At 40.0% G+C, this 23,905-nt stretch overlaps 3 protein-coding genes across 3 annotated transcripts; 2 read left to right on the top strand and 1 right to left on the bottom strand.

Moving 5' to 3' along the window:
- Positions 1 to 552: 552 nt before the first annotated feature.
- srsf4 (serine and arginine rich splicing factor 4) lies at positions 553 to 10,320 on the bottom strand. The gene is made up of 6 exons (XM_022219913.2): positions 10,133 to 10,320; positions 8,004 to 8,155; positions 5,430 to 5,536; positions 4,370 to 4,584; positions 4,201 to 4,278; positions 553 to 1,384 (listed from the first exon to the last, which is right to left on the bottom strand). Exons 1-6 carry the CDS (start codon positions 10,237 to 10,239, stop codon positions 907 to 909), a joined length of 1,137 nt encoding a protein of 378 aa, XP_022075605.1. The 5' UTR covers positions 10,240 to 10,320; the 3' UTR covers positions 553 to 906.
- Positions 10,321 to 11,591: 1,271 nt separating this feature from the next.
- On the top strand, positions 11,592 to 17,391 carry xkr8.3 (XK related 8, tandem duplicate 3). Its single transcript, XM_022219912.2, has 3 exons — positions 11,592 to 12,161; positions 14,010 to 14,197; positions 14,669 to 17,391. The coding sequence occupies exons 1-3, from the start codon at positions 11,836 to 11,838 to the stop codon at positions 15,415 to 15,417; spliced, it is 1,263 nt and encodes a 420-aa protein (XP_022075604.2). The 5' UTR covers positions 11,592 to 11,835; the 3' UTR covers positions 15,418 to 17,391.
- A 1,314-nt stretch (positions 17,392 to 18,705) lies between these two features.
- Positions 18,706 to 23,905, top strand: LOC110969758 (XK-related protein 8-like). Its single transcript, XM_022219918.2, has 3 exons — positions 18,706 to 19,078; positions 21,852 to 22,036; positions 22,496 to 23,905. The coding sequence occupies exons 1-3, from the start codon at positions 18,783 to 18,785 to the stop codon at positions 23,218 to 23,220; spliced, it is 1,206 nt and encodes a 401-aa protein (XP_022075610.1). The 5' UTR covers positions 18,706 to 18,782; the 3' UTR covers positions 23,221 to 23,905.

The following is a 23,905-nucleotide window of genomic DNA, read 5'->3' as shown; positions in this document are numbered from 1 at the left end:
TGTTTTTTGTGATTTTGTCTCTCAGTTCTGTCATTTTCTGTCTTGTTTTTGTCATTTTGATCCTCCAACAGTGTTCCTACAGAATGTGTAGATCAAAGCTATGTCCTCTCTTCTATTGTCCATCTTTTCATCCATTGTCAGCCTTGATTGAATGTCTCTCTCTACCTCATTATCAGGATCAGACTCATTCTTTGGACTGTTTTCCATCAGTGGTCAGCAGTAACAGCTAGCTAAATATCTAGCTTCTACTGCTGAGAAAAAGATCACATTAGCATGGATTAGAGTAGGGTTAGCAACAACACAGAAAACATGGAATAAAATGAGCCAATCAATACCTATTATTGATCAATATGGAGCAGAAAACTGGAAAAGAGAAGGTTGATTTTTCAAACATTTTGAACCCAGATGTCCTCCAGATCTGGAATGACCCAGATATCAACTTAAATTTCTGAATTACGTTTAGAAGTATCCCAAACAGTTTCCTCTGTTTAGTTTCAGCTCTAGTAAATGAACTCGGTGAATCCAGAAACAGAACACAGATCCGGCTCCAAGTCCCGAACAGACATTTTTATTCTGAAACAAAAACGGTACAAGGATCTCACAAAAGGCGGCAGACGTGGGATCTGGCTCCACCCGGCATATTGACAAAAACAGTATGCTTCTACGTCGATTAAAAAAGGCTAAGACACATACCAGAGCATCGGTGAAACTTATAAAACTCAGACTGCACCCTGTTCTCTTACAAACACCTCTAATGAAAAGTATGTCAAAGTCAAATGAAGTGGAGCGGCGTGTGCATAAAAGACGGGGAGCAGAGCGCTGCTTTCTACGGCTACTTATCAAAACCAGGAGGCGGGCGGCGCTGGGGGAATGTAGATACAGAACGGGGCCACGGACAGTCCACCACTAGGAGCGGGAACGGGAGCGGGAACGAGACTGGGAGCGGGATTTGGAGCGGGACTCTGAGCGGGAAGCGGACCGGGACTGGGAGCGGGCTTTGGCCGGGGACGGGGAGCGGGACTTTGACTTGGATTTGGACCTGGCTCTGGACTTGGACTCGGCCGGGGAGCCAGACCGGGAGCGGGAGCCCCTCTCCGGCTCGCCACCCTCGTCGTCGCTCTTCGCCGGCTCCTTGGAGACGGACTTCCTGGAACGATCCTTGTTGCCTGACCTGGAGCGTGACCTGGAGCCGGAGCGAGACCTGGACCTGGAGTCGTCCTTCTTCATCTTCTTCCCGTCCTTCTTGATCTTTTTGCTCTTGGGGCTGCGGCTTCGGCTGCGATCTTTTCCCTTGTCGGCTCCGTTGCTTCGCTCCTCTTCCTCCTTCTTATTTTTGCCCTTATTCTTCTTGCTGCGGGATCGACTGCGGGAACGAGACGCCGCTCTGTGGGCCAAAAAAAAAACAAGAGTTAAAGTGAGTCTAGCTTAGCTAAAACTGATATTATTAGTTACAGTTGCTCTAAAGGAGTTAAAGTTGCGAAACATCCAACTTCTGCCAGCCACCATTTCCATTTCCACACCCTCAGACTTTTGCGGAACATTCTGATAACTTTTAATCAACCATGCCTGGAGAACATCCTGGCCAAATTTGAGCTGTCGGGGTTACCGTGTTTGAGTTTATAGCTTTTGAAAACGTGCAAAAAGGCCAACTTCTTGTTGCATGTTTCAGGTATGGTTGTCAGAATCTGATGATTACATCAGAAGACTGAGCCTATGCAAAATGTGTCAAAATATCAACTGAAAAATAAATAAAACTGCAGCTTTTGCAGGGTTGAAACTTTTCCATATGATTTAGAACAATTCGACAAAAAGTTAGAAAACAAAAAAACTGACCAAACTACAAAAATTAGACACAAAAAGACAAAAACGTGAAACAGAAAAACCAACAAAGCAAAACACAAAATGACAAAAGATTAACACGAGCGACACAAAAAGGAAACTAAACTTTAAAAAACACGAGACAAACGACAAAAGTCAGATAAAAAAAAGATAACACAGCAAGACAAAACATTACAAAAACAAGACAGAAGAAGAAAAGAGCAATGTAGCATTTTACTAATTATTATATTTTACAGAAATCATTTAAAAAGGGAGAAAAAAACAAGAAAATGTCAAATCTTTCAAAAAAAAGAAGAAAATACGAAATGAAACACAAAAAAAATTAAGAGAAAAAATTTACAAAACAACAAAAATGAGAAAACAACAAAGCAAAATCACAAAAATAAGACAACACAAGCGGGACAAAAAAACACACTAAATGACAAAAACAAGACAAAATACCACAAAAATGAGACAAAGCTGCAAAAGCAAGAAACAAAATGACCAAAAGTTAAACAAACGACACGAAACAAAAAAAGACAAAAAATTCAACAGGAAAGTTACAAAGCGTTAAATAAATGGACAAATGCCAAAAACGAGACATCAAAAAATGACCAAAATGAGAAATAAACAATGAAAAAAATCGAACACAAAATTACAAAAATAAGACAAAAAACACAAGCGAGATAAAAAGCACAAAACCACAAAAACGACAAGTCAGACAAAAACAACAAAAACAAGACAAATCACAAAAATGAGGCACAAAACAACAAAAGAACAATACAAACAATCTAGTATTTTATTTTATGATCCAAACAACTTGTCATGGTCCAGAAATGATTTTAAATTTATACTTTTACTAATTTACAATCTGCAGTTAATGTCTTCTCTGGAATTTTTACACTTTGAGGGCCGGATTGGACCCTCTGGAGGACCACTTTTGGTCCACGGGCCTCATGTTGGACCCTCTGGAGGACCGCTTTTGGTCCACGGGCCTCATGTTGGACCCTCTGGAGGACCGCTTTTGGTCCACGGGCCTCATGTTGGACCCTCTGGAGGACCGCTTTTGGTCCACGGGCCTCATGTTGGACCCTCTGGAGGACCGCTTTTGGTCCACGGGCCTCATGTTGGACCCTCTGGAGGACCGCTTTTGGTCCACGGGCCTCATGTTGGACCCTCTGGAGGACCGCTTTTGGTCCACGGGCCTCATGTTGGACCCTCTGGAGGACCGCTTTTGGTCCACGGGCCTCATGTTGGACCCTCTGGAGGACCGCTTTTGGTCCACGGGCCTCATGTTGGACCCTCTGGAGGACCGCTTTTGGTCCACGGGCCTCATGTTGGACCCTCTGGAGGACCGCTTTTGGTCCACGGGCCTCATGTTGGACCCTCTGGAGGACCACTTTTGGACCACAGGCCTCATGTTGGACCCTCTGGAGGACCGCTTTTGGACCACAGGCCTCATGTTGGACCCCCTGGAGGACCGCTTTTGGACCACAGGCCTCATGTTGGACCCCCTGGAGGACCGCTTTTGGACCACAGGCCTCATGTTGGACCCCCTGGAGGACCGCTTTTGGACCACAGGCCTCATGTTGGACCCCCTGGAGGACCGCTTTTGGACCACAGGCCTCATGTTGGACCCCCTGGAGGACCACTTTTGGACCACGGGCCTCATGTTGGACCCCCTGGAGGACCATTTTTGGTCCACGGGCCTCATGTTGGACCCTCTGGAGGACCACTTTTGGTCCACGGACCTCATGTTGGACCCCCTGGAGGACCACTTTTGGACCACGGGCCTCATGTTGGACCCCCTGGAGGACCGCTTTTGGTCCACGGGCCTCATGTTGGACCCCCTGGAGGACCACTTTTGGGCCACGGACCTCATGTTGGACCCTATGAAGGACCACTTTTGGCCCACGGGCCTCATGTTGGACCCTCTGGAGGACCGCTTTTGGTCCACGGACCTCATGTTGGACCCCCTGGAGGACCACTTTTGGTCCACGGGCCTCATGTTGGACCCTATGAAGGACCACTTTTGGTCCACGGGCCTCATGTTGGACCCCCTGGAGGACCACTTTTGGTCCACGGACCTCATGTTGGACCCTATGAAGGACCACTTTTGGCCCACGGGCCTCATGTTGGACCCTCTGGAGGACCGCTTTTGGCCCACGGACCTCATGTTGGACACCCCTGGTTTAGGCGAACCTTCTGATCCCTTTGTTGGTCAATCACCCTGACATGCTGATGAACATTTCTCTTTTTATACTCTAGTTTTACATTAACATAATGCTTAGGTAGTGATTTTAGCTACAGTTTACTGATGTTTCCTGAACACATTGCTATGGTGCATTCAAATGAAGCATACATCAAACGGTGGTTTCTCACCTGGAGTGTGAGCGGCTGCGGCTGCTGCTTTCACTGCGGCTGCGACTCTTGCGAGATCTGCGGCTCCTGGAGCGAGACCTGAAAAACAAAAAAAGAAGACAGATTAGCACAGTTAGCATGAAGCTAACAAGCCGCTGTAACCTCAGACATGGTGAAAAACACCTCTGACCTGGAGCGGCTGCGACTGCGGGAATACGAGCGGCGGCGGCGGGCACCGGGACGGTCCTCGATGAGCCGGATCTTTCTGCCATTCACCTCGGTGCCGTCGAGCTTCTCCAGAGCCCTCTTCATGTCCGAGTAGAGCCTGAACTCGATCACGCCCTCGTTCCTGCGACCCTTGTGGGTGTCGGCGTAAGTCACCTCCCCCGCCTGCCTCATGTAGTCCTGGGGAAATGGAAGAACACGTGATCACCTCATTTGTCCAACTTACTTCTCTGGATTCCCTCTCGTAGGTTCTTGAAGAAGTTCTGTCTCTGATCTTGGATGAGAGGCGGAACATCTTGTCTGTCTGTCAGCAACATTACTCAGAATTACTCAGACTTAAATTTTGATATGATTTTGGACCCTTTTTTTCCCATGTTTTGAATTTTTTTCGTGTAATTTTGGACAAATCTTTAAACATAATAGATGTAGTTTGGATTTGGATGGCTTTCGAGTCATTTTGGGCTAAACTTCACTAGTTTTGGACTAATTTCAGTTCATTTTACCAGTTATTTTAGACAGATTTAGAGTCATTAAGGGCAATATTTACCTGTTTGGAAAAGCTGAACCATTATTGACAAATTTAGAGTTCTTCGGGACTCGTTGAGGGTCATTTATGACAATGTTTAACAGATTCTGGACAAGTTTCAAGTGATTTAGGAAGATTTTTAACTTGTTTTGAGGTGTTTTCATGCCATTTTGGACAAGTGTTTACACATAATGCAGCTTAAAAGCTTAATTTCAGGTCATTTTACAAGTTATTTTACACAGACTTTGAGTCACTGTGGCCGTATTTAACTCGTTGGGACAAATTGAATAATTTCTGACTCATTTTAAGTTCTTTGACACTCATTCTGAATCGTCTGCGTGATCCCAAACTATTGAACAGTCGTGTGGATTAAACGCCCATGAAACATTTCTGATCATCATTAGTTAAAACAAACGCTGCATTGCTGACATATGGGGGAATGAATGCGCAGCATTGGAGGAGGACGGTCAGAAGGTATGAGACAAATCAACAGTCGTACCTTCAAGTCCTGCCAGCTACAGCGGCTGGAAAGATTCTCAACAATAAGCCGATAATCCGTCCTCATCGGCGGACCGTATCTGTCTCTTCCCCAGCGTCCATATCCACCTTTCAGGGTAACAAGGAAACAACAGGAACAATGAGGCCTGGAAAGCGACTGAGATGGTGCAAATATGCTAAACTCCAAAAGCTACACGCTACAAAAATATCTCAATATTCACTTGGGAAAGGAAACAAAGAAGGGGTAAAGCAAAAGGTGAAAAAGATTTACAAAAAGAAAGAAAAAAAAACATCTAATCCTAAAAAGATCCTAGTTATTTCTCTCTACAAGATCTTAATTCAAAAGCTTAAGCCAAAATAACAGAGTTTTGGTAGAAGTCCAATCAGTCTACTGTTAATAAGAACAAAAAAAGAAAAATCATAGCTGATCCAGGAAGTACTTACGGTGAACTAAAGCATGTTTCTAAGCTAGCCTATCTAACAACATTTCACTGATACAAACATGTTCTGTTTTCAGGCACCTATGAGAGCTGAACCCACATCTCTTCCTAACCCCATGGCATCCTCACCACCCGGCCTGGGCCTAATGGGAAAAGCGGTCTTCATTCACAATGGCTCCCTTTTTTGGTCTGCCCAGGGGCCCAGAATGGTCAAACCACACTCTTGGAAAGGGGGGACACCATGGCCAGCAATAGGGGCAGGCAGTCAGCAAAGGACTCTTTCAATTAAAACATTGAGGTTCTTTGTTAAATCTTTACCTTTAAATTGACAATCATTTTAAATGAAATAAAAAAATGGAATAAGACATCAATAGATTACAAGATATATTTAACAATAACAATATTCAAGAAATGAATACAGTTTATATTCCTTGTCTTATGTTAAGCCATTTCCCCATCACACATTCACATGATCATAACAAGTCTTAACTTCATCACATGAAAGACATTTGTCAAGTCATTGGTGGCTCTGGTGCACACAAATTTAATCATGTTACGAGCTGATAAAGAAGCTTCCTCCCAGAAAGAGGAACCGTTTATTAGCAGGACAAAAGGAAACTAAAGGAGACACGTCTGTATGTCAAACAGTGGACACCACTCGCTTTTATAGCTATTTTCTTTATTTAAGTAGATTTTTATTTTTACTATTAATGTTAGTAAAGGTGCTGTGTGGGTCTAAACATTATTTACTGAGCAAGAGACAGTATTTGTCCTATCCTAAGGAGGACCGGAAATGTGAAGAAAGTAGCTTTAACCCACCTGTTGTCGTCATTTACGGGGAACAAAAAAATACAGTTTTTATGTCTGAAAAAAACCCAAAAATTCAGCAAAAAAATTCACCAAATTTTTGAAAATTTTCAAAATCTTCAAGAAGAAAATTCTAATAATTCCTTAAAAGTTATATATATATATATATATAAATAATCCCCCAAATTTGGGAAGAAAATTCTTGGAAATATTTTCACAATATGGGTAAAAATCTTGAAAAAAAATTCCTAACAATATCTAAAGCGTTTACATACCGCTCAGTAAAACTTCTAATATTTTCTTTAAGAACATTCACAGAATAAATCAACCAAAATCCAGTTGGAAATGTGGACATCAGACGCTTCACTGAGACAATATTTTCAAACTTTAAAACGGGTCAATTTGAAATTAAAATATCCTAAAACTCAGGAAAAAAATTCCCCAAATTTCTGAAAATCTGCAAAACTTTCAGGAAGAAAACTCCAATAATTCCTGAAACGTTTCCCTTAAAAAATAATAACCATCCAAATTCGGCAAGAAAATTCTTGTAAATATTTTCAAATAAATAAAAAAATCTTCCAAAACATCCTAAAATATCTAAAGTGATTACATACAGATCAGTAAAACTTCAAATATTTTCTTTAAGAACATTCACACAAAAAAAAAATCAACTGAATTCACTGGATTTTGGTTGATTTTTACGTCAATGTTCTTAAAGAAACATTTTTTTCCACCAAGAAATGTTCAAAAATTTCCCAAAAATGTTGAAAATGTGGACATCAGAAGTTATACTGCGAAATTAAAGATTTTTCCCCAAAATTTTCAAACTTTAAAACGCAGGACGACACGAGGGTTAAACACAGCGGGGAAATCCAGACATTCACAAAGTGTGCGATGTATGGACAGGCTGTTTCTTCAAGGCAAAAAGATTTTGGGTTGAAAATTCAACTAAACTGTTTTATTTTAGAGGCTCAGTGGGGAGTGAACAGGATGATAAGACAACAGGAGGGTTAAAAAGGGCCGCTGAAACCCTGAAAGGCTCACTGAGGACAGGACAATGGAGGGAACTGATGGGAGGAATGAAAGCTGGAAAACAAGCACAATAGGATTCAGGAGCAAAAAGCTGATTTTCTATGTTTTAAACCCTCATCCCCCAGCTCTAGACTCCATCTACAGAAGGAATGATGATATAAATTGGATGCACATCAGCCACCAAGGACAAGCTCAACAAATTTTGCCCCTTTTTTTGACATTAACCTGCGATGAACGAAACCCCTCATCAACGACACATTACTGAAAGAGGAAGGAGAACTCTGCCGGACACTTACTCCTTCCTCCTCCTCCTCCTCCGTAGCCTCCGTCCCTCCGGGGCCCCTTGGTGTGCTCCACTATCACCCGCTCTCCGCACAGCTCTTTGCCGTTCAGGTCGTAAACCGCATCGTCGGCGTCGCGGGGGTCGTCGAATTCAACAAACCCGTACCTACAGACGGGAGGAGGACAGGATTACATCACACAGCAGAGGGCAGGCGTGTACAAACTGGTACAGCGCTTCAGTACATCATGTACATTTAGACACGGATAATTAAAACCAGGACTTCCTCATGAATATTCACACAGGTGTACTCCTACTACCTGATGCTGAACAGCTATATGTTGTGAACAAACAACATTTAGCTTTCTGTGACGATTACTGTGACTGTTGATTAATGTGTTGATTATTTACTAAGTTAATCAATTAGTCGTTTGAGCTTTAAAGCATCAGAAAATGTTGAAAAATGTCTCAAAATGATCTGAAACGTCTCATCCAAAAAATTCAAACATATGTAAAGTCACTGAGCAGGAAAGAAACTAGAGAATATTTAAATTTCAGTAACTAACTTCACTTAAACATCAAAATATATTTGTATTTTTTTATTTAGGAATTAATGACCACTAATCAATTAGTCACACAGCTGGAACCACTTCTTTGAATGAAGAACCAATTGGATCAGAGAAATGTATCAAAATAATAATTTTAGCACTTTGAAACACAAATGTAATAAATTTAACACTTTCTCCTCCCAAGCATGTACGACAAAAAGGCTAATTTGTCTGTGAAATGTCTCGTTTGGTCCGAAGATCTCCAGTTTTCTGTCACAGAGGAAAGAAACCATAACATTCACACTTAAAAGTCACAAAATTTAGACAGTTTTTTTCAAACTACAGGACATAATTTACACAGGAAGATCAAAAATATTAAGTAGTTTCCAGAGAAACGGGGATTTATACGTATAAAACACATTTTAGAACAGAAATAATGCACTGGAGCTGCAGGTTTTATGATTTCTGCATCATCAGACTGTATTTCATGCTTTATTTGACAGAAAAGCAATATACAAATAAAATATATCATAATAATTATAATTTTCTTTGTTTTAATCGTGGTGAACTGAAACAAGCTGGGATCTGTGGGGTGTAGATGGACGGACTGAACAAATAATCTGCTCTAAATGAAAGGTGATGATGCAAATATCAAATTGCAAAGGCTGCAGGTTTTAATCTACATCATGCAACACATCTGACTCAGGGATATTTTTTATCATTATTAATTTATTACCCTGAATGACCTGCTTCAATGCCACATCCTGTTTATACAAATATCTGAATAAAATTGTAATTTTTTTTATTAATATTACTACCTTGTGCATTTAGGCAGTCACAGCTTTGTTCCATCTGCAAATATTAGTTAAAATACCAGCTAAACATGTAATAAACACAAACTGGAAGCCACTGATGTCCTCAAGTTCTGATCTTTGCATGAGGAAATCCTGTATTTGTTTCGGTGGTATTTAATCTAATAATGGTCCAACACACGCTTTACAGAGATTGCAATGAAGCTAGACTTTAAATGAAAATCACAAGCTAAAGTAAATTTGAAATTTTCCCACAAATTTCTAGACTCAAAATTCCGATTGACCTGTAATAAAAATTTAAACAGTTTAGAAGGAGGCTAATTAATGCAGCTGGATGCAGAAGCTGTCTGAACACTAGTGTTTAACTCATGAGAAACGTGTGTGTGTGTGTGGTTTAAACTGTTCTTATCTGGAGCTCCACATGGGTGTGACTGAACTTTAAGTTGTGTTTTGCGGTTCGTCTTTTAAACTCAGCCGCCTTTGACTTTGCCACGTCTAACATTAGCCAGCCTGCTAACAGTCACGGACAGATCACACAACAAAAAACTATCCTGAAGCTCTTAAACATCAAACTTTAGCTTCCTGTTAAAAAAAAAAACAATCAGCTAATGGAAGCTAAATCGTCGCTGTAAATCACAATCGACGCTAAACGCTGCTTGTATTATTAGCCTGTTAGCATTAGCAGGCCGGGCCTGCTGCACACAACAAGGCCCGGGTGTGCGCTCGGCGGCCTGTGCGGACGTTCAGCTCCAACAGACGTCGACCTAGAGCCTCCTCTACGTTACCCGTTTTTCAAGTCGACTTCGAGGATCTTCCCATAGCCTTTGAAAAACCTCTCCACGTCCTTCTCTCTGGCTCGGTAGCTCAGCCTTCCGATATAAACCCGCGACATTTTTCTCCACTTCTCCGTTCCGCCGAAATGCGCGACCGACCGAATAACAAGGAGCGAGGCACACGGAGCATGCGCGGAGCTGCCCACAGACGTGACGGGCTCCTTTCATGCGATTGGCCGAGCGGCTGCAGGGGGGCGTGTCTTCCTCGGACCCCTTTTCATTAATAACTTTATTGAGAATAGATGAGAACAGAACACAATACAATACAATACAATAACTTTATTAATCCTCGATAGGAAAATCAATAATAGAAGAGAATATAAATTATAAATTACATATTATATAAATTATGTATTTTAAATTGAATTATTTTAGTGCAGTCACAGAAATTGATAAATTCAAACTATGTGATTCAGTTCATCAGTTTTCTACCTGTTTAGAGTTTTAAATTGTGTGCTGTTTCTGCAAAAATAAACTGTAAAATAATATTAATATATAATATCATAATAAAAGTGCAGAAAGTTTTTGATAAAATTGTGCCAGATTTAGCAGATGAAAAGCCAGAGAATGAGCCTTTATTGCTCTCAAAAACTGGTTTCTGAAATGTGAAGAACTGAATCTTTATCAGGAAACTGTCAGGAAAATTCCTCAGTGGAGTGTGTTGCGTGTAGATGTTGCTGCCACGGTAACAGGAGGTTCAAACATGAGTCACACCTCAGCTTGCTGTTTCACATGATGACGATTATTATTAGACCAGAGTTCCTCATTTTCAAGCTAAAATACCAAAGGAGTCACAGTAAGGTTCCTAAACAACACAAACCTCTGGATTATTTTTATTCTGAATTATTCTGAGGATTATTGTCCACCTTAATCGATCAAGAAAATTGTAGTATCAGCCCCAATTTACAAAATCAGCCGAATATATTGATAAAAGGTCAGAAAAACTGCGAAAAATGACTAAAAACTTACAAAAATTTGGTGTTTTTGCTTCAAAATGAGTCAAATATTTGGCTTTTGGGAACCTTTAGTGACATTTTTCAGCATTTTCTGACATTTTATCAAGCTGCGATCTGGTGTTCAACAGGTCCTTTAACCCTCCTGTTGTCTTCATTTATGGGCACCCAAAAATTTAGTTTGCTTGTCTGAAAAAAAAAATCTGCAAAAAATTCACCAAATTTCTGAAAATTTGCAAAACCTTCAGGAAGAAAAATCCACCTGAGAATGACCAGTTCTTGTGTGTTTTTCTTAATAAAAGTCTGAAATAATGATCACAAAACCAGAAATGCTGAAAACAAATTTCCTGTGGAATCGATTAATGATTGATTATGGACGTATTTAGGTCTACCTTCGACCTCCAGGTGGTGCGCTCCCAGTCCTCACCTTCCCCTCCCGGCTGTCAGGGCGGCGGTGGGCGGGATTGAGGTTCACAATGGCGGGGTCTTTACGGCGGCGGTTCCCCAGAGGTTGTCCCGCCGTCTGACCGAATATTTTCCCTCCAAACCGGCCCGGCGGGTTCTCGGTTCGTCGGGGAGAAGAGTCGGGGCGGTGCTCAGATGCTGGAGTCCGGGACAGTTGTTGTGTCGGTGGCGGTGAGCAGGGAGGAGAATAACAGACCGTTAGCCGGATGCTAGCTTCCCGGGCCGGTAGCCGACGCCATGGACCGCGGGTCCTTCTCCCGGTACTCCTGGATCGACTTCGCCTTCTCGGTGGTCGGGGTGTGCACCTTTCTGGTGGACTGGGGCTCCGACGTGTGGGTGGCCACCGAGCTGTACCTGCGGGGGGAGCTGCTCTGGTTCGGGCTGCTGGTCGGCCTCATGGGGCTCTCCTCCGTGGTGGTCCAGATTTTCAGCTGGTTCTGGTTCCGCTACGACCGGGAGCTGCCGGGCTTCGGGGGACAGACCGGGGCCGGGACGGTGCTGTTCGGGGACCGGGTGAAGCTGTTCTGCCTGCTGCACGTGCTGCAGCTGGGCTTCCTGTGCAGGTAAACTCACCTGGACGAAACCGGAACCGACCGGATGGGGGTATCATGGTAGTATTTTTATGGTATGATTATAGCATGTTTTATGGTACTATTATGGCATCATTGTGATATTTTTATGGTATTATGATGGTATTTTATGGTATTATTATGGAATATTTTTATGGTATTTACATGGTATTTTTATAGTACTATTGTAGTATTATGATGGCATTGCTGTGGCATTGTTCATGAGATTTTTATATTATTATTGTGGTATTATTATTTGATATTATCATTGTATGATTATAGTATTTTTATGGTGTTTTTATATTATTGTGGTATGATTATTTTATTTTTTCAGTATTATTGTGGTATATTTATAGTATTTTTATAGTACTATTATGGCATTATTGTGGTGTTTTCATCGCATTTTTATGTATTTTCATGATATTATGATGGTATTATTGTGGTTTTTTTTTTTAAATGGCATCCTTAGCGGTTTGTGTCGTCATCGGCTGGTTCCTGGTGGAAGTTTCTCAACAAACAGTGATAAAAACAAACTTTAGAGACTGAAAGGAAGTAACAGTTCCTCAACTAAGTAGAGCACTTTGTCTCTAGAATAACAACAATAATAATAAAGTTTACTTATATAGCAGCTTCCAAAACTGAAGTCATTTACTAAACATTAAAGTACAGAAAGCATGACATTAGAACAGTAAAATAAATAAAACATTATTATAAATCAGAGGATATAGATTTTTATCTTAAAAAATGGCATAAACTGATGAATCTGTAATAAAAATGGAAAACTACTCCATGAACTCATTCTTTATGCTTGTAATTTAGTCAATAAAAGTCTTGTATTATCCAAAAATGTTCAGTTTACTGTCATAGACCAGGAAAAAAAACAGAAAATATTCACATTTGTTTCCCAAGGCCAAGTATTTGAATCATTTTTAAAGCAACATGTTGTTGGTTCTGGCCTGCGTTTGCTGTTTTTCTCTGTTCTTTATGAATTTTCTTGGGTTTTAGGACATTTTTCACAGTTTTAAAGACAAATTCAGACCTTTTTTCTTTAAAGAAAATACTAAAACCAGTAAATAACTGATGAAAACAATTGTAGATTCTTTTATTAGTCGACAACTGATTGATGAATTTGTTGTAAACGTGTTTAATGTCGTGCTTTCTATCTGAAGATATTCAGTTTACTGTGGATTACTGACAGTCAAAGGCAGATGATTTCCCAGAATAAGTGAAGCCGTGTAAATGTCAGGTGTGGTAACCAGTAAAACCAGTAACTCAGAGGAGAAATGAACTCTAGAAATAAACGGTTTAATGAAGGATGAACAGCTGAAGACGCATAATTCAACATGACGGCTGTTTTCACGTTTAATCACACAACTGAACGCATCCGTCTGGAAAGAATATTCTAGAGTAGTCGGTGGTTTATTTATGGTATATTTGAAGTATTATGATGGTCATTTCTAGTGTATTATTATGGTATTATTTTGGTATTATGATGCTAATTTTTAGTGTATTATTTTGGTATTATGATGATAATTTTTAGTGTATTATTTTGGTATTATGATGATAATTTTTAGTGTATTGTTTTGGTATTATGATGATAATTTTTAGTGTATTATTTTGGTATTATGGTGGTCATTTTTAGTGTATTATTTTGGTATCATAATGGTAATTTTTTTGGCATTTTCGTAATGTGTTCCCGTGTTTCCATTGCGGTATATTCATGGTATTTACGTAGTATTTCTATGCCATTATCGTGGTATTTTTTGGTATATATGTAGTATCTTCTTGCTATATCTCTGCTATTTTTCTGACAGCCTTGTGCGTTTGTCTCGTTCCTCTCAGGCACATCTCGGCCATCCGTCAGGGCTTCAAAGTGTGGTGGAGGAAACAGGAAGGGTCGGAGTACGCCGTCTACCTGAGCCACGATCTGAGCATGCTCCGTCTGATCGAGACCTTCTGTGAAAGCGCTCCTCAGCTCACCCTGATGATCTACGTCATGCTGAGGACCAACAAGGCCCGCACCGTGCAGTGTGAGTTTAGACAAGCACAATAATATAAAAAACACAGGGAAGGTTTTACTGAGCTGGGAGGTGATAGGGCTTTGTGTTTGTTTTCAGTCTTTTTGTGGTGGTTTTATGTCTTCATATTTGTTTTTCTGTTTCTTTTTTGTCTTTTTGTGGTTGTTTCGCGTTGTTTCATGATCATTTTGAGTCTCTATGCTTATTTTGTATGTTTTGTGTCTTTTTATGTTAATTTTGTGTCTTTTTGTGTTTGTTTTGAGTCTTTTTATGTTAATTTTGTGTCTCTCTGTTTTGTATCTTTTCTTGTGTTAAATTGTGTCTCTTTCTGTTTTGTGTGTCTTTATGTTAATTTTGTGTCTCTTTATGTTTCTATTTGTCTCTGTGCTCATTTTGTGTGTTTTTGTGTTTGTTTTGAGTCTCTTTGTGTCTGTTTTCTGTCTTTTTGTCACCGTTTCTAACAGCCTGACTTCCTGTGTGTAGTTGTGAGCGTGGCGGCGTCGGCTACGTCCATCGCCTGGATGGTGGTGGACTACCACCGCTCTCTGCGCTCCTTCCTCCCTGATAAGGCCAAGCAGGGCTGGGGTTCTTCGCTGGTCTACTTCCTGTGGAACCTGCTGCTCATCGCCCCCCGGGTGGCGGCCCTCGCCCTCTTCTCGGCGGCGCTGCCCGGTTTCGTGGCCGTCCACTTCCTGCTGCTGTGGTCGGCCTTCCTGCTGTGGGCCTGGAAGCAGCGCACCGACTTCATGGACAGCGCCGGCGGGGAGTGGCTGTACCGGGCCACCGTGGGCCTCATCTGGTACTTCAGCTGGTTCAACGTGGCCGAGGGCCGGACCAGGGGGCGGAGCCTCATCTACCACGCCTTCATGACGGTGGACGGCGGGCTGCTGCTGGGGACCTGGTGGTTCTACCGGGACCCGGTGCAGACGGAGGCGTACGGCCCGGTGCTGCTGCTGGTTCTGCCCCTCACCTCTCTGCTGGGGCTGCTCTTCAAAGCCCTGTACTACTGCTGCTTCCACCCCCGGCTCTGGAGGCCCCCGTTTAGGGACCCGGCCCGGGACCTGCCCGACGCCGAGGTCACCTTCAGGGACTTCTCCATCCAGGACGACTCGCTGTCCTCTCAGCTGACCAACCGACGGATGGCTCACAACGCCGCACACTTCTACTCTGACGGAAGAACATCTGGAGGAACCGACGGAGGAACCGATGGAGCCGAGACGTCGCAGCTGTGACCTGGATTATTGTTGCATTGTTATTAGTTCTGCTGTTCTGCAGCTGTTGGGTCTGAAAAATGTCAGGAGACGGAGAAAAATGTCTGTCAAACCAAAACTGGAGACATTTTTAAAGCGAAAACCACCATTTTTCATTATTTTCTGACATTTTAATCCACAGATGAAGCTGCTAATGAACACTTCTGAGAACTAGAGCTAAAAATGTCATTTTCTTGAATAACTATTTGGTAAAACCAGTTTTCCTCATTAATCCAGTCGTTGTTTGGTCTGTAAAATGTCAGAAAACAATGTCCATCAGTGTTCACTAAAGCCAAAGATTGGGGACATTTTTCAAGCAAAAATACCAAAAACTATTTTTTTAATTGTTTGTCTTTGTTCTTCAGGAATGTACTTGATCTTTGGTGGATGTAAAGGCGCAATCTTTGTAATTCTCTAACATTTTATAGACAGAAATGAGCTCAAACTGATGATTATTTTCAAAAGACAGCTGAAACTAAGGAGAAAATTCATCCTCTAGAACAGCATAATGGCTGTCACAGTGTCTGTCTTTTATTTTGAAAATACAGTACAAACAATAGAATTTCTGTCCTGGAGGAGGAAAATGGCATGAATAAATAGAAAATGTAAATTTTTTCCTTTAAAAAAAATATGTATTTTAGTTACAGTTTCTGGCTTTTATTTTGAAAATACAATAGAAAAACAACAACAACAACTTGTTTTTGTGTAAAACAACAAAAATCTGAATATTTTGGTCAATATTAAATTGGGAACATTTAGATTAATTGGTTACAATGACAGATCTGTGGTTTTGTGCTAATTTTATACAAAATTATAGTTTCTAAATGATTTTAATATGAAAAAAAATCTCAGGATTCAAAACAAATCATCACATTTCTCTGCCTTAATTTGGGATATTTTAATATTTTAAGCTAGTTTCTAAGCCCAACGTTGGTGCTTTTTCCATAAAGCAAATCGTATTTTATTACTTTAGGTACATAGTTCTATTTTTACTTCTTAAAATGGGGAGAAAAGTTTTTAGATATTTTAGTTACAGTACAGTACAGCCTTTTATTTTGAAAAAAACAACAACTACCTGGTTTTGTGTAACTCAGATAATGAACATTTGGCTATTTTGGACAACTTTAAACCTGGAACATTTAGATTATTGGTTAAAATTACCGATTTCTAGTTTTATACGACAGTAAAAATTTCTGAATTATTTTATTTTGTTAAACCTCTGAATGTAAATTCCTCTTTTTTACTTCCTGTTTGTGTTGTAAACTCTAATCAGTATTTGTTTACTTCAGAGTCTGAATCTAGTTTTTAAAGCTAAATTAGCAGGTGAATCACCTGATAAATGCAGGAAGTTAGTGGAATGAATGTAAGTGGAAATATTAGAAGTATGAAAAAATCTTCACATTTCTCTGCCTTAATCTGGGATATTTTGATATTTTAAGCTCAGTTATAAAACAAACATTTGGTGCTTTTTCAATGAAATAAATCACATTTTATTACTTTAGGTATGTAGTTCTATTTTTACTTGATAAATGAGAAGAAAAAAACTATTTTTTTTAGAAATTTTAGTTACAGTTTCTGCCTTTTATTTTGAAAATACAGTAAAAGAAAATCCAACCTGGTTTTGTGTAACTATTAAATTTAATAGTTAATGATGAAAAATGACAAAAATCTGAGTATTTTGGTCCATTTTAAACCTGGACCATTTAGATAAACTGGTGAAAATGTCAGATTTGTGGTTTTATATGAAAGTAAAATTTCTAAGTGATTTTATTTTGTTAAACCTCTGAATGTAAATTTACCAATAAGTTCCTCTTCCTGTTCTGTTACAGTTGAACGATGATGTTTACTTCCTGTTTGTAAACTCTAATCAATGTTTGGTTCATTTAAACCTGAATCTTCTACTTTTCTGTTTTTACCTCGTCTGTTCTGTAAAGTTATTAAAGCTGTTGTTGTTTATCTGTTTTTGTTGTTGTTGTTTTTGCTGATTTACATGGTTTTTACAGTGAAGTTGTCGGTCAATAAAACGGTGAAAAGTTTTGATCAGAAAAGATTTTAGGCGAAGTAAAGGAGACTTTTTATCATTATGGTATTTTTATTATTGTGGTATGATAGTATTTTCATGGTACTATATGGTATTTTTATGGTATTTTCATGATATATTTAATGGTAATATTGTGGTATTTTTTGGTATATTTCATGGTATTATGGTATTGTGTTATTTTCATGGTATTTTTATGGTATTATTGTGGTATTTTATGGTGTTATTGTGGTATTCTTATGGTATTTTTATGGTATTTTCATGGTATATTTCATGGTATTTTATGGTATTTTTATGGTATATTTCATGGTATTTTTATGGTATTTTCATCGTATATTTAATGGTATTTTCATGGTATATTTCATGGTATTTTTATGGTATTATTGTGGTATTTTATGGTGTTATTGTGGTATTCTTATTGTATTATGATGGTATATTCCATGGTATTTTTATGGTATTTTAATGGTATATTTCATGGTATTTTATGGTATTTTCATGGTATATTTCATGGTATTTTATGGTATTTTCATCGTATATTTAATGGTATTTTCATGGTATATTTCATGGCATACTTGGACTTTAGTGAAGATAAAGGGTCAGATTGGACATTTTTCATTATTTTCTGTCTTATTTTCATTTTTTCTTAGAGTTGTTTGAGCTACAGCATGACAGAAAAAGTGTCTCTGAGTGTTTTTCTGCTGCCTGACTCAGTGTTGCTATGGTTACACATCCTCTAGTGCAGTGGCCGGCAACTGGCGGCCCGCGGGCCAAAACTGGCCTGTCAGGAATAATATCTGGCCCGCCAGATGATTTTGAAAATTTGATTTGGCACGGAGCCAAGCCAGTCCGTCACCGCAACACGAAACTCTCGTGGTCGGCTGCTGCCGGGCATTTCCGCGTTTGCGCTACTGCTCGGACGGTTGTACCAGCCAGATTTCACTGAGCAACAGTGTGTGTAAAACGTGTGTGTGTCTCCGGAGTCATTTTTAATACATCTGTGATCAGAACTGAGACGTGTGTCCCAAGCAGCAGCGATCAGCTGGAGAAGCTCCGCTGCTCGCGGCATCGCCCCGCGCCCCCCCGCAGGTTGACCCGCTGTTCGATTGTTTACAAACATTTTGGCGCGAAGCCACATCTACTTGCCGAACCCTGCTCTAATGTCTGAACAGGAAGTGATTTCATAGTAAAAGCCTGTTGCTTCAGGCTGCAGCTGTTCCTTTAAGAGCAGCAGGAGGCGTGTTTCAGACTCTGAACTTTGTCTCAGCTTGAAAAGTTTCAGTTGTGTTTCTGCCCGCCGTGTTTCTGAAGCATGAGCAGCTTCAAATTCTCCCGTCTGGACTTCCTGTTCACCTGTGTGGGTCTACCTGTGTTCCTGCTGGATGTGGGCCTGGACATCTGGGCTGCTGTCAGCTTCTACCGGGCCGGGGCCTACTGGAGTCTGGGGATTCTGGTGGTGCTGCTGGTGGGCTCCTCGGTGCTGGTCCAGGTCTACAGCTGGTTCTGGTACCGCTACGAGGACTTCAGGAGGGAAACCAAGGTGGAGAGAAGCCTGAGCCAGAACCAGCTGAGACTGGTCCACCTGCTGCAGCTGGGGATCTACCTGAGGTGGGTCAGAGCCGGGATGGTGCGTTCAAGGACCTCGGGACGTTTGAATGAGTCTGTTTACAGCAGTGAGAGTTTAAATTATCATCATCATCTTCATTATTTCAGGCAAAATTACTAAATTGTTTAGTGTTTGGGCATTTATTTGCAGTTTTTCAGTCACTTTATATGGAAAAAGTACTAAAAATTATTTTATTTTCAGTTTTTTTGTCACTTTCTACAACAAAAGTACAAAGAATTACTTTTATTTGCAGTTTTTTAGTCACTTTCTACAGCAAAATTACTAAAAATTACTTTTATTTGCAGTTTTTAGTCACTTTCTATGGCCAAAGCACTTAAAATTACAGTGTTTTGACATTTAGGCAGCCAAAAGTGACTAAAAAACCTGCAAATAAAAGTTAAAACAGTAGTTTTTGGTAGTTTTACTTTAAAAAATGGAACTGATCATCCAACTAAGTTGATATTTTCAGATTAAGAGCTTTATTTAAACTCAAACTGCTAGAAACAACTTAATTTTAAACAATTAATCAAATAAATAACAGCTATTTGCAGCTAATGTTATCTATAAAATGGCAGAAATGAATGAAAAATGCGCCAAAAGTAAAATCTTTTCATTAAGGGCTCAGGAAAACAACAAATAAGAGTTAAAAAAAATGACATTTTGGTGTTTTCTCTCTAAAAATGACTCAAATAAAGCTTCTTACATATGAATATTTTCTTATTTTTCCCCCTCTGTGACACCAGAACTATAGTCATCCAGCATTTTGAAAAGAAAACCAGATGCAGCTCATTTTGTCCAGAAAATGTCAGAAAATAGTGACAAATGTCCAAGATGGTGCCTTTATAGACCAAAACCCACATAGATTCAGAAAAGACTGAGAAAATAAAAGTCTAAACACGTTCATTTTTAGTACTTTGGCTTCAGAAAGTGGAATTGATCATCCAGCTAGTTTTTTTTAGAAGCTTAATTTAAAGTCAAACTACGAGAAATAACTTAATTTTAGACATTTAGTCATGAAAGTAAGAGTTACTTGCAGCTAATTCCATCTATAAAATGAGAGAAAATAGTGGAAAATGTCCAAGATGAAAAGAAAAACTGCAAATAAAAGTCTAAACAGTCATTTTTAGTGAAAACACAGTAATTTTTAGTACTTTTGTCATCAAAAGTGGGAGATTTGACTCATTTTTAAACTGAAAATACCAACATTGTTTACATTTTGACTCTTATTTACAGTCTTTCTTTGTCCTTTAGTCATTTATTTGGGATTTTTTCCATGTAAAGATGCCGTCTTTGCATGTTTCTCATACGTTTTAGATGGTTTTGGCTGCATCCTAGCAGAGTTTTGCCTTGTAGAAGTCTAAACCTTTGCACAGGTTTCCAGTAGTTTCACTTAAGCTTGAAGCTCTTGGATTTCCTGGAAACATTCCTCAGTTCACTGGAAACGCAGACAAGAGTTATTCTGCAGCTGAACTGTTCAGACAAGATTACAAAACTAAACGAGATTCTGAACTAATGCTTCACGACTGACTGAAATATTCTCATCAGACTCCGATATTAGCCGTGAAACAGAAAGTAAAACATGTTATGTCAATGAGCTGTTTTGTTTCCTTTAAATTCAACCTTTGTTCTCACCGAGTCATGCTTTATGTACAGATGTTGTTGCCGCGGCGACAGGAAGTTCAAACACGCCTCAGCTTCCTGTTTCACATGACGACATTACTACAACATCAGAGTTCCTCATTTTCAAGCTAAAATACCGACAGAGTCACAGGACGGTTCCCAAAGAACAGAAACCGCATCGAGCCTTCAGGCTATTTTTATTCTGAGGATTATTTTCCACATTAATCGGTCAAGAAAATGATCATTTCAGCCCTAATTTACAAAATAATCCTCAGATGCAGCAGAATGTGTTGATAAAATGCTGAAAAATGTCACTAAAGGTTTCCTAAAACCACATATTTGAGTCATTTTAAAGAAAAAATATCAAAATTTTACTGTTTTTTTTGTTGCTGTTTTTGTGAATATATTTGGGTTATGGTCAATGTAAAGGTGTCATCTTGAATATTTTTCATTTTTGTCATTTTATAGACCACATTAGATGCAACTAATGATTATTTAAAATTTTTATTATCAATTAATCTTTGGATTATTTTCCACATTAATTATTTAGATTGTTTTTTTTACTTTTTAATTTTTTTTACTGTATTTTAAAAAAGCAAAAAAATCTTTTTTATACAGATATTTGCTGTTTTGAAATAAAATTAATAATTTTTTTACTCTTATTTTTCCCGTTGAGTTAAACACAGATAATAAGTGATTAACTCACAGATAAAGTATTAATTTACATGTTCTTAATTTACAGGTTAACTTTAAGAGAGAAAACAGGATTGAAAAGTAGGAAATACATTATTTAACTGTTATTTTTTTCCCCCGTTTTGTTAAATTTCAGATAATATCTGGTAAAATCACAGAAAATAATAATAATTATTGTAATCCACAATGAAACACAGAATAACTGTAAATAGTTTTGTCTTTTTAAACAATGTTTTACTGTAAAATTTCACTTTTTACTGTCTGTAAATCAGCAGAACACAAAACTATTTAACAGTTATTTAATAAAATGGTTATCTTAAGGACTGAAAGATGGTAAATATATTTTTTAACAGTTGTAGAATGTTTTCAGATCTGTCTGCATGAGGAGATTTCTGGCATTAACCTGCTGAGTCGTGGTTCTGTTGACCCGGTCCGACTGGTTCTGCTTCATTCTGTCCTCAGACATGCCAGCGTTCTGGAACTTTCTGTCCTCAACTGTTACTTGAAGAACAATAACGGCTTCGTGGTGTATCTGACCCACGATCTGAGCATGCTGAAGATCATAGAGACATTCACAGAGAGCGCCCCCCAGCTGGTCCTGATGCTGACCATCATCCTGCAGGAGGGTCGGCTGGACACCTTCACCGGTCAGGTTCTAGTCAGGTTCTGGTCAGGTTCAGCAGTCAGGCCTGTCTCAGTGGTTTTACTGATCGAAGAAATGTTCCAGAAAGATCTCAGAACTTCATTATTTACCTCCATACTGGGAAAATTTCCAGAGTTCCATAGAGGTGGGTCCAGATTTATCACTTTTTAATGGACTTTTTCCATCATTTCTGAGCCTCAGAACTTCATCAGTCCAGCAGATAGAACCAGGACATTTAGGAGGAGAAACAAAGGGAGCTGGAACTCTGGAAATATTCCCAGTATGAAGGTAGAAATCTGATCATTGATAAAGTTACTGGAGATGAAGAACCAGATGTTCTGAGGAGGTTAGGGTAGATGTTTTTTTAGATGTTTCTGGACTGATTCAGTACCTTACAGCTTTTTACATTGATTTAGTTTGTATATGTGGACTTCAACGGTCTTCTCCTTCTTCTCCTCCTCAGTTCTAAAGGCGGTGGGTTCAGCATCGGCCATAGCATTCTGTGTGACCACCTACCATCGTTCTCTTCGTTCCTTCCTCCCTGACAAACAAAATCAGTGCTTCGGTTCGTCTCTGGTCTACTTCCTGTGGAACCTCCTCCTGATCGCGTCCCGCCTCACCGCCGTCGCCCTCTTCGCCTCCGTGCTGCCCTGCTTTGTCTTCACCCACCTCATCTGCTCCTGGATGGTCTTCTTCTTCTTCGCCTGGAGGTCCCAGACCGACTTCATGGACAGCGCTGGTGGGGAGTGGCTGTACCGGGCCACGGTGGGCCTCATCTGGTACTTCGACTGGTTCAATGTGACCGAGGGTCGGACCAGGTACCGGACTCTGGTGTACCACAGCTTCATGCTGGTGGACATCTCTGTCCTCTGTGGTGTCTGGTGCTGGAAGATGATCACGGATCCTCCTTACGCCGCGGTTCCTCCCTTGAACGCCGCCGTCACCGCTGCTGGTGTGATTTCAGTCTACGTCCTCGGCCTCCTGCTGAAGATCCTCTACTACAAATGCTGTCATCCCAACCTGAACAAAGAGGAGCTGAAGGGGGATGACTCGGAGTACCAGACTGCTCCAGAGGATCAGGTGGATGCTCTGATGTTCAGGATGGCACCAGTCCAGCAGAAACCATCTCCACCACTTCCTTACAGCAATAAGAGGATGAGGAAGCTGGCAGAGAACTTCTACTCCTGATCGGATGACAAGAAGTCATGGAGGAAGTCATGGGGGAAGTCCTGCAGATGCTGTTTTAAAAGATCATGAGTCTGGGGGATCATATGAGGATTTGAGGTTATTCAAGAGATCTACCAAGATCTAATAATCTTGGAGGAAGATCTACCTTCCTAAAGGTATTCAAAAGGTAGATCTTTTGAATAACCTCAGATCCTCTTACAAGGCCACCAGGAAGCTCATTGATCACTGGCATCAGAGAATCTGAAGTCAAGAGGATCTGAGGTCATTCAAGAGGTAGATCTCAAAGATCTACCTTTTGAATAATCATCTTGGTGGAAGATGTACAGGGTGACACAAAAAAACAGGAACATTTTAACAATCCAATAAAACCAAGAGTGATGGAAGAAAAATATTTTATTCTACAATTTCATTTAGCAGACGCTTTTGTCCAAAGCGACGTACAACACAAGCAAGAATTCAGAAATAAGGAAAAACCTGTAGTAAGTGCAAAAAGTGCTTCAAGTGCGATTGGTCAAAGGTGTTGTCATCAAGTTGCAAAAGAATTGCCAACCACCACCCCTTTTTTTTTTTTCAACTTTGTCAGCCCTAAATAAGTGCTGGGTTTTGGACCACCTGACTTATTCTACCCCTAAGGTGGAGTCAGATTAAGTGCGTAGGTGTTCTCTGAACAATGGAGTCTTCAATT

This window comes from Acanthochromis polyacanthus, chromosome 11 (genome assembly GCF_021347895.1).
Source record: "Acanthochromis polyacanthus isolate Apoly-LR-REF ecotype Palm Island chromosome 11, KAUST_Apoly_ChrSc, whole genome shotgun sequence".
Lineage (NCBI taxonomy): Eukaryota > Metazoa > Chordata > Actinopteri > Pomacentridae > Acanthochromis > Acanthochromis polyacanthus.
The sequence above is the reverse complement of the archived record's forward strand: the minus strand, read 5'-3'. Positions and strand labels throughout refer to the sequence as shown.

Excerpts from the sequence above, each read along its gene's own strand:
- srsf4 (XM_022219913.2), bottom strand. The coding sequence starts at position 10,239 with ATGTCGCGGGTTTATATCGGAAGGCTGAGCTACCGAGCCAGAGAGAAG. Across the intron at positions 8,156-10,132 it reads GAAGTCGACTTGAAAAACGG|GTACGGGTTTGTTGAATTCG; the intron begins GTAACGTAGAGG and ends TCCCGTCTGTAG. Across the intron at positions 1,385-4,200 it reads CGCAGCCGCTCACACTCCAG|AGCGGCGTCTCGTTCCCGCA; the intron begins GTGAGAAACCAC and ends TTTGGCCCACAG.
- xkr8.3 (XM_022219912.2), top strand. The coding sequence starts at position 11,836 with ATGGACCGCGGGTCCTTCTCCCGGTACTCCTGGATCGACTTCGCCTTC. Across the intron at positions 12,162-14,009 it reads CAGCTGGGCTTCCTGTGCAG|GCACATCTCGGCCATCCGTC; the intron begins GTAAACTCACCT and ends CGTTCCTCTCAG. Across the intron at positions 14,198-14,668 it reads CAAGGCCCGCACCGTGCAGT|TTGTGAGCGTGGCGGCGTCG; the intron begins GTGAGTTTAGAC and ends TCCTGTGTGTAG.
- LOC110969758 (XM_022219918.2), top strand. The coding sequence starts at position 18,783 with ATGAGCAGCTTCAAATTCTCCCGTCTGGACTTCCTGTTCACCTGTGTG. Across the intron at positions 19,079-21,851 it reads CAGCTGGGGATCTACCTGAG|ACATGCCAGCGTTCTGGAAC; the intron begins GTGGGTCAGAGC and ends TTCTGTCCTCAG. Across the intron at positions 22,037-22,495 it reads TCGGCTGGACACCTTCACCG|TTCTAAAGGCGGTGGGTTCA; the intron begins GTCAGGTTCTAG and ends TCTCCTCCTCAG.